The following is a 16,732-nucleotide window of genomic DNA, read 5'->3' on the forward strand; positions in this document are numbered from 1 at the left end:
CCCAATAATATGAGGAGTTTGCACTTTATTTACACATTCTCAGAGTGCACACTAGAGTTCTGTAAAGTTTTGGTGAGGACAGTAAGTGGGGCATGCTTACCAGATACCTCCCACTGTCTTAGCTGTGGAACTGCCTCTAGTTCCCTTCTCTAAGTTAAGGTCTAATATGCACCACAGTGGCTTCCGAGTTGGGACTATAAGTACTGTTGGCATGTAAGGATCACCAGAGTTGTTACATGCTGTAGTCCTATAATGCGTTAGGATTAGAACATAAATAGCTATTCTGCAAATATGTTGTCTATAGAACCAAATTCAAGAAACTTAAGCAGTACAGTTGGTTACAAATATCCTATTACCTCAGTGACAGAGGTGCTAAATGACCTCTCTCCAGAAACAATAGTCCAAAGCCATAAATAGGCACATTGTAAAAAAGTGAATGCAGACCATGAACATGACAAAAGTAATTCCTAAAGACATGCCATGACAGATATGAGAGGTGCATTCAGCATATATGTATATATGCATTCAACATTATATGGATATAATACACACATACATGTGTGAAAACTTAAAAAAATAATTTAAAAAATTGTTTTGTTTTTGTTTTGTTTTGTTGGGAGAGGGTCCCACACTACAGCCCAAGTGGACTTGAAATCACTATGAAGAGGAGGCTGGTTTCAAACTCTTTTCTATCTTCCCACCTCTGTCCCTCAAGTATTGGTTAGAAACATGAGCCATCACACCTAGCTAACAAGTTTTTAAAATATGAGAAACTTTGATCTCCACGGCTAAATCTAGATTATCTATAAATATATTTTAAGATAGCATTTTCAAGATGCATTTTTCCCTTAAGTCACTAAATTGTGGATCCTGTTTCTCTTATCACCAATTCCTAATGTTAGATTAGAAATGTAAAATTTTCTGCCCTTGAGGAAAAGGCACCTGTTTGTCAAGGTTATTGAGTATAGAAAATCTCATTATTACTTAGCTATGCGGTCTAGGTTTATAAAACATGCAGCAACATATACCTTTTTCTTTGTACAATGGATGAAATCACAGAAACAGCAGCCTAGGAATCTGTGACTGAGAAGAAGTCTCTGGTACCTGATGAAGCCCCTCACAGTGGCCAGGAGTAAAATAGACAAGAGGCCCTGCATGTGTAGAACATCACATCAGCATAGAGTGGTTTAGTATGCTAGAGCAAATAATGTACAGAGGATAATGACAACAATGAGTCTTTAACCATTTTGTTACTATTTTTTTAGGCCTTGATTATCTTGTTGCAACTTTTACATTCATTGCAAAGCATGCAACTAAAGGACTAAAGGTGGCTGTGCTCCTATTTGCAAGGCCAGCTTGTGTACTAGAGCTGAAGATAAGTGCCTGGATGTGTCACTGAAAGGTGACTTAAAATCTCTACCTTAATGTTGAATCAGATAGGATCCAATTCCCTCCGGTTTTCACCATCCATTAAAGTCAGGTATCTTTAGGCTATGCAAAATTACAAGGTATGATTTTAATATTTCAAGCAACTCACAAAGCCTATAGGTCAGTAGTATAATTTGGGGGCAACATTACTTAAAATTAGAAATAAGTGTTCATTCTTTGCTCCACTGAAATAATTCTTTGCTCCACAGGAACTAAATAAGGTAAGGACAGGCTTACCTTATTTAGTAAGCCTGAGTTAGTAACCTGTGCAGAGAGAAGCCAGGAGGTCCTTGTTTCCCAAAAGATAATTTCTGTCATACCTTACCTCCTTTATGGCTACGGTCATGGTCTTCACCTTTTTTCCCCCCCTTTTTTTTGGTTCTTTGGATTTGCTTTTTTCGAGACAGGGTTTCTCTGAATAGCCCTGGCTGTCCTGGAACTCACTCTGTAGACCAGGCTGGACTCTAACTCAGAAATCCACCTGCCTCTGCCTCCCCAGAGTGCTAGGATTACAGGCGTGCACTACCACGCCCGGCTGTTCACCTTATTTGGATGATTTGTGACTAAAATCTGGAATATGCCATCAATAAAAACCTCAAAATAAAGAACTGAAAATCCAAACCAAAACAAAAGCTTGACTCTCTAGATCATACTCCTGAGCCGGCTTAAGGCTGCCAACTTTTTTTTTTAATTTTTAAAATTTTGTTTGTTTGTTTTTGTTTTTTGGATTTGTTTTTTTTTTTTTTGTTTTTTTATTTTTTGTTTTTTGTTTTTTTGTTTTTTGAGACAGGGTTTCTCTCTATATAGCCCTGGCTGTCCTGGAACTCACTCTGTAGACCAGGCTGGCCTTGAACTCAGAAATCTGCCTGCCTCTGCCTCCCAGAGTGCTGGGATTAAAGGCGTGCGCCACCACCCGCTTTATTTTTAATCTGAAAGAAATATAACATCTAAAAGCACAAACTATGTTTTTTTATAATCTTTTGTTTGTTTCTTCAAGACATGGTTTCTCTGTATAGCCCTAGCTGTGCTGGAACTCACTCTGTAGACCAGGCTAGCCTCAAACTCAGAAATCCACTTGCCCCTTCCTCCGGAGTGCTAGGATCAAAGTGTGTGCCATCACACCCAGTTCTACTTTTTATTCTCTGTATCAGGACAGCACTTAATAAATGTAACTACTGATATATAAGATATAATTAACATGTCCATTCCCTTTTCTTCAGAGCAGAAACATCTTTGGTCAGCTCTTTTCCCTCCATACAAAATAAACCATTGCCACATAACGAGGCCTTTGTCTCTGGATTTTGGTGAGTTTGTTAACAGCGTGTAGAAAAGGAGGCAACACACTGAAAGGCAAGGGAAAGTTAACCCAGACAAAAAGCCAACAGAGAACTTCACAGACAAAGGGCTGGGCCTGTTAGCTTCCCCAGCTCCTGTCAGTACACTTCTGACTAGAGAGGACTGTGAGAACCGGCTCCTTTTGGCATCATCATTAGCTAACGTGACGGAAAGACACTTTCAGTTACCCTACATCCCAGCCCCAGGCCCCTTCAAAAGAGTGACATGAAAGAGGCAACTTTCAGGAAATGTTTTTAAAAAGTTGATGCCAGCTGTATAATTATAATGCCCATTTATCCACTCTAACCATAAGGACAGAACTGTGATTAACATGAATAATCTTTGAGCCTGTATTACAAGCATATCCTGTTAAAATTTTCCCCTATTAAAATATTTTTTTAAGTGAAAATTAAGTACCTTACACCTTGGCTTGGTAAAGGCTGCCAGATGCTGCACTATGCACCTGGAAGGCAGGACAATTCTTAGGTATCACATGCCAAGAACATGTTTTCAGAATATGAAGACAGGCAATGCCCAAGTGTACACGAGGCACACAATAGAAAAGGAATTTTATCATCTATAATCTTGAAATTACAAATGCAGAATGAGAAAAAGTGGATTTATATAAGCATATGTCTCTATATTTATAAATATTTATATAATTTACCATGAAAGACATGCAAGCAGTACTGCAGCAGCTGTTATACAGTATAATACATAGGGTCAGTCTACACTGCAGCGGCTGTTATACAGTATGATACATAGGGTCAGTCTACACTGCAGCGGCTGTTATACAGTATGATACATAGGGTCAGTCTGCAGTGTTACAGCTAGAATAGTGAGCAACAATGTGCCTTACCCACTGCACTGCTCCTCAGTGCCTGAACCTGCAAAGAAATGAAGATTCCACACTGTGCCACATTTCTCGTGGGAGACCTTAGGTCTCAGTGTAGTGTCTCAAGTCTGGAAACGTTCAACACAGAACAAGCTGAGTTAGTGCAGCGCCAGGGCGGCTGGGGTGCGCCACTGGGACATGCTCACTTAGTGAAGAAACACGTTTCTTTTTTCACTCCCCTCCCCACCTCCTGAAATTCAAATTGTTTTAGGTTTGGCAGCAATACAAAGTCAAGAAGTAGATGTTTTTTACAAGGCAGATTTCAACAGCAGGCAGATCAATTTCCCTGACCTTAATAAGGTTTTTTATACACCCACAGGGCATCAAATAGCCCACTTAAAAAGTCTGGTGTCTTTAATTTGCCCCATTTCTGCTAGTAGGAGAGTGAAATTAGAATAAATATGATCATCCTTACAACTTTATAAACTGAAATTTAGATGTTAATGGCAGCTATACACAAGAGTTCAGTGAGTGAATTTCTTCCCCTTGGACTGTGTGTCCTGTGCAGAGGCCTGGACTTGATGTGCCTCCTCCCTGCCCTAGAAATTATACTCTCATCTTATGAATGTGGAAATCACGCTATGAAGCCCAAGCATTCAACAACACAAGAACCAGGTAATAAAAACATTGAAAGAAAACTAGTCTAAATTTATTTCCCAGATATTCATTCCTTATTGGCTAAATGTATAAAATACAAAATCTGATTGTAAGCCTCAGTATAACATATTTTATTTCTTTCTAAATCTCTATAAGTATAAGCCACATTCTGAAATGTTGTTCTTTGCTATATCACCCTGAAGGCTGACACTAAAAAGAACCCAGGAACGCTGTCTCCTCCACAGTCTCCAGTAAGGAGGAACTGTAGTCAGGGGGGAGGGACACTTGTACGTTTGAAAGCTATTGTCCCACTCTCTGTCCTCTCCAAGCACACCTGCCTAAAATAGCTCTAGCTAGATATTTCCTTTTCGAGATAAAAATATAGGAGTTAAGAATAAGAACTATTGCTCAAAGGAAAATAGCAAGGTTTGACTAAATAAAGGTAATTGGATTTTAGAGTGTTATCGTGTGCTGATGAAACACAAATTAGGGTGTATTGTTAAAATAAGAGGTAAAAACATTAACTTTAAAAAATAGAAAATCCAGGAAAGATACTAGGCATGAGTGGAAAAGAAAGGTGTAGATTCACTAAATAAACACACAAACCAAATATACCCAGGTAATGGTTTCCTGGCAACAGGCTTCTTATATTTGAATGTCTGCGCAATGACTCTCCAAGATTAGGAAGTTTTAAATAAAAATATCAAACACTTTTGCTATATACTTTTTGAGTAAAAGATTAACAAATTAGGCAAAATCACTTAAAATCCCATTCTATTTCCTATCCTCAATTTTCTGTTTCAAAGGCAGCTATAAACAAGAGCTCAGTTAGTTTCTTCCTCCCTCTAGACATTGCTGAACTGAAGATTCCTATGCAAAGGCATTGACTCTTGCTTGATGTGCCTCCTACCTGCCCTAGCTAATTATACTTATGTCTTGTTATAAATAACTGATCATGTTACTTTCTTTTGTAAGAGAAGATCAACACTGATTGTTTGAAACAGACAGTACAGAGAGACACATGCATCAGGTCTAGGAGGACGATCTCACACCTTTCCCAGAGATGCAGCCTGCTCACTTCCTATCTGCTGAGTTTACTGGCTGGCTTACTCTTCCCTGGGGGAGTTTTAGAGCTGGCTGAGTGGTGGTGGAGGCTGCCAGATCCTTTTGGGCCATTCTTGCTGGGTTTACAATGCTCCTGCTGGCAGGACCTCCTGGAGGATGATGATCCTGAGTGGCTAGGGGGTGACTTGCTTCTCCCCAGATGTGGGGAAGAACTCCTCTGGTCATGGTGGGGCCGTCCAGCCCTAGATGGTGAGGAACTAGATGTTCGAGGCAAGGACGAGCTTCGAGGAGAGGCACTGGGACTCCTTCGAGTTACAACTGGACTCTTGGGTGGTGTTTTTGGATTGTGAGGAGATCCTGGGCTCTTGCATTGGGTAGTACTCCGGGATTTCTGAGATCCATTTTGAAGAATTTGGGCCAGGCGAGAGAAAAGGTCTGAGTCAGAGTTACTACTCCCTAGAACTTTATATCTGCGTAGCCTTAAAAGAATAGAGAAGAATTAATTTTTTTGGAAACAGGATATCAAAAATTCATTTTAAGCGTGTCTAAAAAAAATCACAGTATTCCAAATCATACAAGTATGAAGTATGTCGATATAAAAAAAATTGCACTAAAAGTATATTGAGTTACTCTTTCACATACAAGCTGTGTTTGACATCTGCTATGTCTCGTTGGCCTTTTGGTTTCTGTTTGTTTCCTTTGACAAGTCTTCCTGTGTAGCCACACTGATCATGGAGAACTCAGTATGTAACCTAGGTTAGGCCTGCTTCTGCTTCCCAGGTAGTGGGATTATAGGTATATATAATCATTCCTGGCCAAAGATACCTTGTTTGTGTGTTTTTTAAAATTCCAGTAGGGGCCACGAAGATGGCTCAGTGGGAAAAGGCTCTTGCCACAATAGCCTGGTGTCTTGAATTTGATCCCTAGATTCCACGTAAAGATGGAAAGAGAACCAATTCCACAATATCGTTCCCCCACCTCCACATGTGCACCATGCACACCCCATCATGCAATACGTTCCCAACCCGAGTGCTCATGCTCTCTCTCTCTCTCTTAGAAGGTTTTATCATGTGAGATATTTCTCTCACATGATAAAACCTTAAAGTTTTTAAATATGTAGTTCTGCTATATAGTCAGGTTGACTAGTCATTCTCTTGCTTCAGAGCCACCATATCTAACAGTAATCAAGGTTTTGTTGTTTCTTTTAAATGGTTTTCTGAGACAGGCTTTCTCTTTGTAGCTTAAATCATTTGGAACTTATTGTGTAGGTCATTATTGCCTTGAACTTGTGATTGTTGTGCCTCAGTCTCCCAAGTGCTGGCTGGCTTTATAATCAATTTATATGGTAGTATGGGTTGACTCTGGACCTTCATTAATCACACACATGGAACTTTATCTGACTGTAGTGTTTAGACTTCTTTGGGAAGTGATCAGATTAGGTAAGATTATTGGGAATGAGCCTCTATGGTTAATTTCTGGTGGCTTTGTAAGTAAAGGGAAGGAAGGAGACTGGCATATGCAGAGACGCACGAGGTGCTCAAGCCACCATATGGAGCGACTAAGCGAAGGAAGGAGACACTTGCCATGCTTGTGCCATGCTACTTGGAATTCCCATTCTCCTTATAAATGAGCCTGTCTCTGGTAAATGGCTGTAAGAACAATAAGCTGACTAAAATGTAAAAATTTAAATAAAGAATATGTGTGTTATGGACTTTTTCTTTATACCAGAAACCTACCCCACCTAAAAAACAACTGCACTAGAAGAGTCAAATGCAATTATTTAGAAATTTGAAGTCCATTAAGGGTTTGCAACACACACAGGAAAACTTGGGCATAAACTGCAGTTAATTTTGGTCAGTTTCAGATTTTAGCAAGGCAGTTGTTACCCATCTCTACCTTCAGCCCTGTGGCAGTCAACTGTGTACTAGCTTCTAAAGCAGTTACAGGAATCAGGGTAGGCAGCCCCCATCCCACCCCCCGCTCAGTCCTTAGGCTGTAATAGGCTAGGGAGCTAAGAGTACAGTGCTTCCTGAGGACCAGAGTTTAGCTCTCAGCACTCACACTGGGCAGCTCATGACCAGTGGCCCTCCAGCTGCAGGAGATCCCACTCTCTCTTTCCTGGCCTCCAAGGGCACCTGCACACAGACACACACAACACACTTGCTTCCCCAACTGAAAATAAAAGTAAAGATTTTGGGGAAAAAATAAATGTTTGGAGACTTGTACTTTTGTTGCTTTTTTTGTAGCCTTCTCACCAAAGGCCTTGTTCATCTGAGGACAGCCACAAATGAGGCCAGCGTACCTGCTGAGACACCAGCAGACACAGTGTCAACAGGCTCATTGATGCCTATGAGCTTGAATTTTCTGAATAATAAATTCTCAGTAAAAACAATAAGTTGTTACAACTTGTATCACTTCAAACTGGGGAAGATAATTTTCTCAGATGCCTTAGGAGTATTCAACATTCATTATATTTTTATGAGAAAAAGAAATTAGCTAACCTGTATACAAATCTGAATAAAAAATTTGACCAATAACAAAAGTTATAAATTTACATTCTGTTCCAGTTAATACTATCCACTAAACTCCATTATATTTCTTCTAAGTGGATTAATGTATAATCTTCCTCATTCTGTAAGTTCAAATGGTAATAATGACGTCTTGTTAGTGCTAAGAATTCTGTAAGTGCTGACTCTTCTGTGTATTAACCAGATCAACAATTAAGGAACTGCCTGATGATACAAATAGAAAGTGATAGGATGGGGCACTTCAGAGACTGGGACGATTTTATTTAACTTCGCTTTTTTTGCTTTTTTAATTAAAGGCCAGTTCATTGGGAAGCTGTTCTTGGAAAAGTTCACTGGCTCCAAGGAACTGAGTTCAGGGGAGTCGCTATGGGGAAGGGTTGGGGAGAGGAGAAATGGTGCTTCATGCTCTTGCAGAGGGAAGAGGAGGGAGGGAGGGAGAGAAAGGAGGGTATTGATTGATTTAGGAGGTCAATCATAATAACTTCCTAGATAATTGTCCCACTGGCTGAAATAATTCCTTTTACTCGGATGGCTTAGGTCTGAGAAGATGACATTTTACTGTGCTCTAGAGCGCCTCATGGCAGCTTCTCACAGTAGATGGAGTGGGTGGCTATTCTCACATCTCTGCCCACTTCTGCACACCCTTTTTTCTGTGACTGAAGTGACTTTTAGGGGGTACAAAGACTTAGTATTTTCTCACCCTGCCATTACTTTTTCTCTTTTCCCTTTAGAGAGCTAAATATTAAAGACTGGATAGGATAGGCTGGAGAGATGACTCAGTGGGTAAGGGTGCTTTGCCTGCAAATGCCATGATCTAAATTCAATCCCCAGGACCTACATGGTGGAAGAAAAGAACCAACTCCCTCAAGTTGACTTCTGGCTGCTACACAAGTACACTGGTGCACACACACACAAACAATTTTTAAAGCACATGTTGAGTGGTAAGAAGCAGCAGAAAATGGTAAGATAGGAAAACTGATACTGAGTCTGAATCACAGAAAGATAAAAGACTAAAGAAGAGGGTAAGGGACTAGCACATGGATGGATGAAGGCACCATAGGAGCTGCAGAAGGAAAAGAAAGTAAAGATTACTCAAGAACAGCTGGAAACTGCCCAAATTTAATTAAGGACAAGATAACGCATTCAGTAAGCTCAATGACTGCCAAGCAGAATGACTCCACAGTGACCCAATCAAACTAAGACACACAATCAAATTTCCAGAGAATCCTCAGAACAGTCAGAAAGAAGCAACTTGTCATATATAAGGAGTCCTAGAATATTTTTCTCATCAGAAGTTCTGAGTCAAAAGGTTAAGGACTGAGATTTTAAAGTTCTAAGAATCCCATGTAGAGAAGTAAGATGAGAGAGAAATAAAGCTATGAGGTAAAAGCTGCGCTAGGGACTTGGCAATGTAGTGAGAAGTAGAATATGTACTTGTTAGCATGCTTGATGCCCTGGGCTCAATCCCTGTAGCACATAACCACTTAATATTACCTCTAGACCTGTCGTCTACAATGCTAGATGGAGTTACTGCAGACTGAAATGAGAGGACACCAGACAGTAACTTGAAGCCATACAAGAAATAAAGATCTGAATAAAGTAAATGATAAATACATAGTCAGTTCTCAAGGTGATTATTATTCTTATAGCTATTTATAAAAAACATTCAATTAAAGTTGACTGTGATTGTTGCACATCTATAACCTTGGTGGGGTTCAAGGCCAGTTTGAGCACATAAAATGAAGATGTAATCTTGTGATCTGAATAAATACAACGAATGTGGAGGTGACTTAAAGGGGCACAGTGGTATGTCCCTGTTATTACACTCCCAAAACCCAATTGGAATGCTAGAACTGGGGGACTGTCTATTCTATGTTGACCACAATGAAAACAGGCACAACTACACAATCGGAAAAATAAAGGAATGTAAGGCTTCACCACACACACACACACACAAGTCAGATAGAAATAAGGACAAAGACACAATAAAGAACAAAATGATTTAAGTTGGAGGCCAGCAAAATAGATCAGCAGGAAAAGTGCTTGTCAATCTGAGGGCCTGAGTTGGATCTCTGAGGGCCTATGAGAACCTATTCCCACAAGCTGCCTTCTGACTCCTGCACCTACAAAGGCATGCACACAAATGTAAATAGATGATGTAAGGCCTCTATACATCAAATACCAAAATGACAGAAGTCCCCTTCTTCCCAACTACCTGTAGAAGAAAGGAAATTCTGATAGACACTAATATGAATGACCATAAAGATTCCCTGCTAAGTAAAACAGGCCAGCTACAACAGAACAAACACTATATGATTCTACTTATATGAAATGCTTATAATAATCAAAGCCATACATTAAATCAAGTGTTGTTGGGGGCTAGAAATGGAAGTTTGCTGTTTAATGGGCTTAGTTTCAATTTTATATGATGAAGGGGGCCCTAAAGTACATAGTGCTGAATAGGCATAGCAAAATTAGCAATATTAACACCACCAAAAGGACACTTAAAATGAGTAAGATGGCGAATTTTATGTTGTTTTATTTTGCCTCAGTGGAAACAAAATGCATTGTCCTCAATAAATCTGTACTGTGCCCTAAGGGTGTACTGTGGAAGGAACTGCGACCACTGCTGTCCTACGGTAAAGCACAAGTGAAAACAGTTACACACTACACACATGGAGAGCACGAAGTTACCTGGCTTCTACTCCAGGCCTGACTGGTGGCTTTCCCGGTGGCGGCCGAGGCAAGAACTGAGGTGAAGCTGAGCTATTAATCTGATCTGTGCTGACCCAGGATACTGGCCTTGGAATCTTGCTCTTTCTAGACTGGGAGATGATGGGTGACAGAAAGCTATCTTCAACTGATCTACTCAGGTGGGAATCTGCTGCCAGTCTGGAAAAGGGAGCGAAGACTTCCTCCTCAGAAAAGGGAACTGGAGCAGCAGCTAGTTTCTCCTCTACCAGCTTATCAGAGGCACTTGAGAGGTCCCCCAGGAAAGACTTGAACTGCCTTTTTTCTACCAGAAGTTTGACTATTTCTGGCTGGTAGGCTTTCTTCTGTAGAAGCTTCTCTTTTGCAGAAACTGTGGAGGATGATTCAAAAGTTGAGTCTATTTCTTGTGCTAAAACAGGTATCCGGCTGTGCCTGGTCACAAAGGATGACCTGAGCATGTCCTTCCGGGTAGGAGGCCCATGCTCACTCTCTGAGACACAATGATAGAGCTCTCCATTTCTAGGGACAACTTTCTCTCTCTTACCCTCTTGGTGCAAAAAAGTGGAGAGGTCTCCCTGACCTGGCAGGGTTTCACTCTTAACACCATCATCTTTAAATAGCTTATTTTTTTGCATTGCTGTCACCTGGCCTGTCTGCCCTTCAGCATGTGGGTCAATGGCTTGTGGAGAAATATCTGAAGTTCCAACTGCCAAAAGCTTCATTATCTCATGGTTTTTGTCCTGATTTGGCACCACACTAAAGTTCTGTGTCTTTGACACATCCAGAGGCTCTGTGGTAGCTGACTGATCCCTTTCTGCAGTCACTAAATCTCCTGGGAGAGAGACTTCAATACAGTGCTGCTGCCCTTTATTTAACTTCTCATCTTCATTATCTGAGCCCAGAAGAATGCTTTTCTCTTCTGTTTCTCCAGGGAGAGTTTCAAATTCGTTCACAGCTAATCTATTATGGTCAGGAGGGTTTTTTGGTCCCAAGTCTTGAGATGTGTCACCGTCTCTCATGTTGGGTAACATATCATGACCAGTGTGATCTATCTGAGGTCCCAAATCCACTCTGCTCTCTCCACTAGCTCCTTCACCCTCTGTCACAACCAAGCCTGAGAAGTTCTCCCTCGGAGAGTAAAGTTCTACAGTGGGCTCCAAGGGCTGAAGATCTTTCTTCTCTGGTTGTGGGCCATAGTGAAAGCTTCCTGAAGTTGACTGTGTTGATGCCACAGAAGGTCTAGGAATTGTAATCTGGAGAAGCAGGGAGAAAAATATAAAAAAATCCAATTATGTGGGTTATCAATCAGAGGCATGGTTTGAGATGTGATACTTCAGATTTTAATTTATAAGAGCAGCAAAAATGAGCTGGGCACATCCCTTTAATCCCAGCACTTGGGAGACAGAGGCAGAGTTTGAGGTCAGCCTGCTCTACAGAGTGAGTTCCAGGACAGCCAGGGTGACACAAAGAAACCCCAATAATTCCCCTGGAGATTCTTTTTGCTTGTTCCCTAACACACAGGAGACGACTTAAGTTCACTTTCCATCCAAGTATATATATATGAAAATTCTGATATGGGCATGGAGTCAGCAAAATTGTTTGAAATCTATTTCACTTTGTGTCAGGAACATAATTAGGTTTACAGATATGTAAATCCTGCCCTACAACCAGTAGAGACAGGAAATCACCTCACTGACCTAGGAAGTAACTCCCAGACAGAATGGGCATGGTGCTATATAGCTATAATCCCAGCTCTTGGGTGGGCAAGGCTCAAGCCTAAACTATGCTGTAAGATTTAAAAATAAATAAAAATAAGGAAGTAGATTGCTTAAGATGCTTTAGGTGAATCCAATATAGGCCACTTGGGTTCAGGACAACCATACACATAAAATAGATTTAAAGAAAACAAAACAAGCCGGGTGGTGGTCGCGCACGCCTATAATTCCAGCACTCTGGGAGGCAGAGGCAGGCAGATTTCTGAGTTCGAGGCCAGCCTGGTCTACAGAGTGAGCTCCAGGACAGCCAGGGCTACACAAAGAAACCCTGTCTCAGAAAAAAAAAAAATCCAAAAAAAAAACCCCAGCAAAAACTGTATAGGTCAGGTGTGGGGCACACACCTTTGATTCCAGCATTTGAGGCAGATATCTGGGAGTTCAAGGCCAGCGTGGTCCCAAACAAACAAACAAAAAAGCCGGACAAGGTGGCGCACGCCTATAATCCCAGCACTTGAGAGGCTGAGGTAGGCAGATTTCTGAGTTCGAGGTCAGCCTGGTCTACAGTGAGTTCCAGGACAGCCAGGACCACACAGAGAAACCCTGTCTCGAAAAACCAAAAAAAAAAAAAAAAAAAAAAAAAAAAAAAAAAGCCAGCCTGGTCTACATAGTGAGTTTCTCTGTAGCTCAGGTTGTCCTGGAAACTGCAGTAATGTTCCTTCCTTGGTTTCTTGAGTACTGGGATTACAGGAATGGACTAAAAAATCCTAAAATAAAACTCAGGTTGGAGTAGACTAGTTTATTCCCTTGGGCTAATTTTCCATAGGCCACAAACAATTGTACAAAGCAGTCATGGAGGAGTTGGTAGGGAAGACCAACAAAGTAACCTGATTGGAAAAGTAGGAAATAATTTTTCACAGCAATGAAACCCTAACTGCCAGTGTCTTTTCCAAGTCTTTTATACCTGCCAAGTGCAAATGTGCTTTAACAAAAACCATTTCAATTTAGGAGACAATGCTGACACATGCCTTTAATCCCAGTACTTGGGAAGCAGAGGCAGGCAGAATTCTGACTTCGAGGCCAACCTGGTCTACAGAGTGAGTTCCAGGACGGCCAGGGCTACACAGAGAAACCCTGTCTTGAAAAAACAAACAAAAAAAGTAAGCTAAACCAAGTGGTGGTGGCACATGCCTTTAATCCCAGCACTCAGGAGCAGAAGCAGGCAGATCTCTGAGTTTGAAGCCAGCCTGGTCTACAGAGCAAGTGCTGGGATCAAAGGCCTGTGCCACTATGTCTGGCTTTGTTTCCCTATTGCAATTTCACTATAGAATGTAGTGTAAATACTATTGTTTACATGCACCCATTTGCTTAAGCTTCTAATTGCACAATCTGAACTGAACAACTAACCTACTTTCCTTTTTCTGCCTTTCTTTCCTGTTGTTTATTCATTTACTTAGACACAGGGTCTCTCCTACAGCCAAGTTGGCCAGAATAGGCTTGAATTTACAGTGTTCTTCTTTATTTAGCTTTGTAAATTCAGGGACTATAGCTGTGGATCCCCCTTCCTCCCCTCCCCCCATCCACAGAAAACCTTTGTTTTCTTTCTTTCTTTTTTGTTTGTTTGTTTTGTTTTTGGGTTTTTTTGGTTTTTTTCCGAAGACAGGGTTTCTCTTTGTAGCCCTGACTGTCCTGGAACTCACTCTGTAGACCAGGTTGGCCTTGAACTCAGAAATCCACCTGTCTCTTCCTCCCAAGTGCTGGGATTACAGGCGTGTGCCACCACTGCCCAGCTATTTGTTTTCTTTCTTTTCAGTGTGTATATGTGCATGTGGGTGTGTGTGTTTATGTATGGAGACACACTTTTTTTTTTTAAAGATTTATTTATTTCATTTATATGAATACATTGTAGCTGTCTTCAGAGACACCAGAAGAGGGCATCGGATCCCATTACAGATGGTTGTGAGCCACCATGTGGTTGCTGGGAATTGAACTCAGGACCTCTGGAACAGTAAGCAGCCAGTGCTCTTAGCCGCTGAGTCGTCTCTCCAGCCCGAGACACACATTTTTTAAAGACAGGATCTCTCACTAAATCTGGAACTCAGTGATTTGGCTAGACTGGCTGGCCAGCAAGCGCCAGGGACCCATTTGTCTTTGTCCCCACCTACAGCTCCATGCATACTCCAACTGCCTGGGTTTAAGTAGGTACTGAGTGTCTGAACTCAGATCTTTATGTATGCATAGTAGTAATTTGCTGATGGGGTCATCCCAGCCCCAGTTTTTTCTTTTTTGTTTTGTTGTTTTGAGACAAGGTCTATGTAGACCTCACTGTCCCAGAACTATGTAAAAGAAGCTGGCCTCAAACAGAGATTCAGCTCCTGAGTATAAGGATTGAAAGCATGTGTTACCACACCCAGCTCAGGCTTTTCTCCCCCCACCCCCCTTCCTCAGTTGTTTGTTTTGAGACCAGAGTTCCTCTATTGTCTTTGAACTCATTCTGTATATCAGGCTGGCCTCAAACTCACAGAAATCTGCCCGCCTCTGCCTCCCTGAGTGCTGGGATTAAAGGCGTGTACCACCACGGATGACCCATGCTTTTCTTAATAGCACCTTGAGCAGGTAACGCAGAACAATGACAAAAGCCATTTCTTACCGCAGTCAGGGGTCCTTCCGCTTGTGCTTCCATGGGACTCGTGGGAGTCACTGTGATGAACTGACTTGCAGCTCCAGCCTGGACGTCTAGCCTATCTGTATATAGTTCTGAAGCAGCAGTAGCAGGACATTCAGCAGAAAGTGCTAAAACCACACCTGCTCTTTCCTTCTTTAAGTGATGATTGTCAGTCCAAGGACCTACTTGGATCTTTTCATCCTGAGGTGACCCCTCCAGGACCTGAAGCACTTCAGGCTCCTCATCTGAGGGACTTCCCGTTGTTTTATGGCCTAACGCCTCATTTGTCCTGAAGTCCTGAAGGTCTTGCTCCTTGTCCACAATCACCCATTCTTTGGAATCAACCTCCTGTTTGCAAGAGCTTAAATTAACAGCTATAAATCCGTTGCTGCCACCACCATCTGCCTGCTCCGGGGTGTTGGCAGAGGCAGGCTTAGAGGCATCAGGAAGATATTCTTCATCATAGTGCCAGATGTGGTCAGTGCGGGACACAACAGGGACACAAGGCTTATGAGGCAGAGCAGGGAGAACAGGTTCCTTTCCTGCACCTGAATCTTTTTGCATTTTCTCCATGCTTAAGAAAATGAAAAAAAGTTACTCAATTGTCCTTAGAGAAACATCTACTGTATCTTGATAAACTCTATGTGGAACTTACAAAAGTATAATGAATGTGTGTGGAGAAAGCAAGGGGAGTCTCCCAGGGTCACGATGGCCTCTCCTTACTGTTCCTGCTCTTCCCCAACACTGTCCACCTTTAAAGTATCTTTTTATTAGTCTGACTCCTTGTCAAAGTTAGTTTTTATTCCTATTGCTCTTTTGTCTATATCTCATCTTAAGTGTATTTCAAATGGTTAAAGCATTGTTCAAGCCTCATTGTTCTGATCCTTCTGACTCAACCTTCCTAGCTGAGATCACAGACAGGGACTATAACATATACTTGTATGTAGTTCTGGGATTGTACCCAGGATCTCATGTATGCTAGACAGGCACTATACTAACTTAACTATACCCCAGCCCAAATCCACATCTTTTAAAAGAAAAAGATTTTATGTGAGTACACTGTCACTCTCTTCAGACACTCCAGAAGAGGGCATCAGATCCCATTACAGATGATTGTGAGCTACCATGTGGTTGCTGGGACTCAAGGCCTATGGAAGAGTTGCTGGTGCTCTTAATCTCTGAGCCATCTCTCTAGCCCCCACCACAGCTTGCTTTCTTTTCTTTCTTTCTTTCTTTCTTTCTTTCTTTCTTTCTTTCTTTCTTTCTTTCTTTCTTTCTTTCTTTCTTTCTTTCTTTCTTTCTTTTCTTTCTTTCTTTTCTTTCTCTCTCTCTCTCTTTCCTTCTTTCCTTTCTTTTCTTCTCTCTCTCTCTTTCTTTCTTTCTTTCTTTCTTTTCTTCTCTCTCTCTCTTTTTCTTTCTCTCTCTCTCTCTCTCTTTTTCTTTCTCTCTCTCTCTCTCTCTCTCTTTCTCTCTTTCTCTCTTTCTCTCTTTCTTTCTTTCTTAGCCCTAGCTGTCCTGGAACTCACTCTGTAGACCAAGCTGGCCTTGAACTCAGAAATCTGCCTGCCTCTACCTCCGAAGTGCTGGGATTAAAGGCATGTACCATCATTGCCTGGCTTGCCACAGATTTGTTAACCCAACATTTCATTGCCAACTGTCCCAGAGCTGTTGTGCACAGCTATAGCTGGACTACAGTGTATACTACTACATACAACTATCTCTAAATTCTCTTGAAGCCTATGATTGGTAAACAGACCTCAAATCTTACATTTTCATTTCCATTTTGTAACCAAAA

General features: G+C 41.4%; 2 protein-coding genes across 3 annotated transcripts in view; one reads left to right on the forward strand and one right to left on the reverse strand.

Moving 5' to 3' along the window:
- Positions 1-16,732, forward strand: part of Stard9 (StAR related lipid transfer domain containing 9) — a 140,767-nt gene that overhangs the window by 107,508 nt on the left and 16,527 nt on the right. The gene's annotated exons all lie outside the window — the stretch shown is intronic.
- Positions 593-16,732, reverse strand: part of Ttbk2 (tau tubulin kinase 2) — a 111,689-nt gene continuing 95,549 nt past the window's right edge. For both annotated transcript variants that reach the window (XM_052183319.1, XM_052183318.1), the window contains 3 exons: positions 14,923-15,511; positions 10,543-11,813; positions 593-5,799 (listed from right to left, as the gene is read on the reverse strand). In XM_052183319.1, the coding sequence (XP_052039279.1) occupies positions 5,337-5,799; positions 10,543-11,813; positions 14,923-15,511 (2,323 nt within the window). In that variant the 3' untranslated portion in view covers positions 593-5,336. The remainder of the gene's footprint in view (positions 5,800-10,542; positions 11,814-14,922; positions 15,512-16,732) is intronic.

Source organism: Apodemus sylvaticus, chromosome 5 (genome assembly GCF_947179515.1).
Source record: "Apodemus sylvaticus chromosome 5, mApoSyl1.1, whole genome shotgun sequence".
NCBI lineage: Eukaryota > Metazoa > Chordata > Mammalia > Rodentia > Muridae > Apodemus > Apodemus sylvaticus.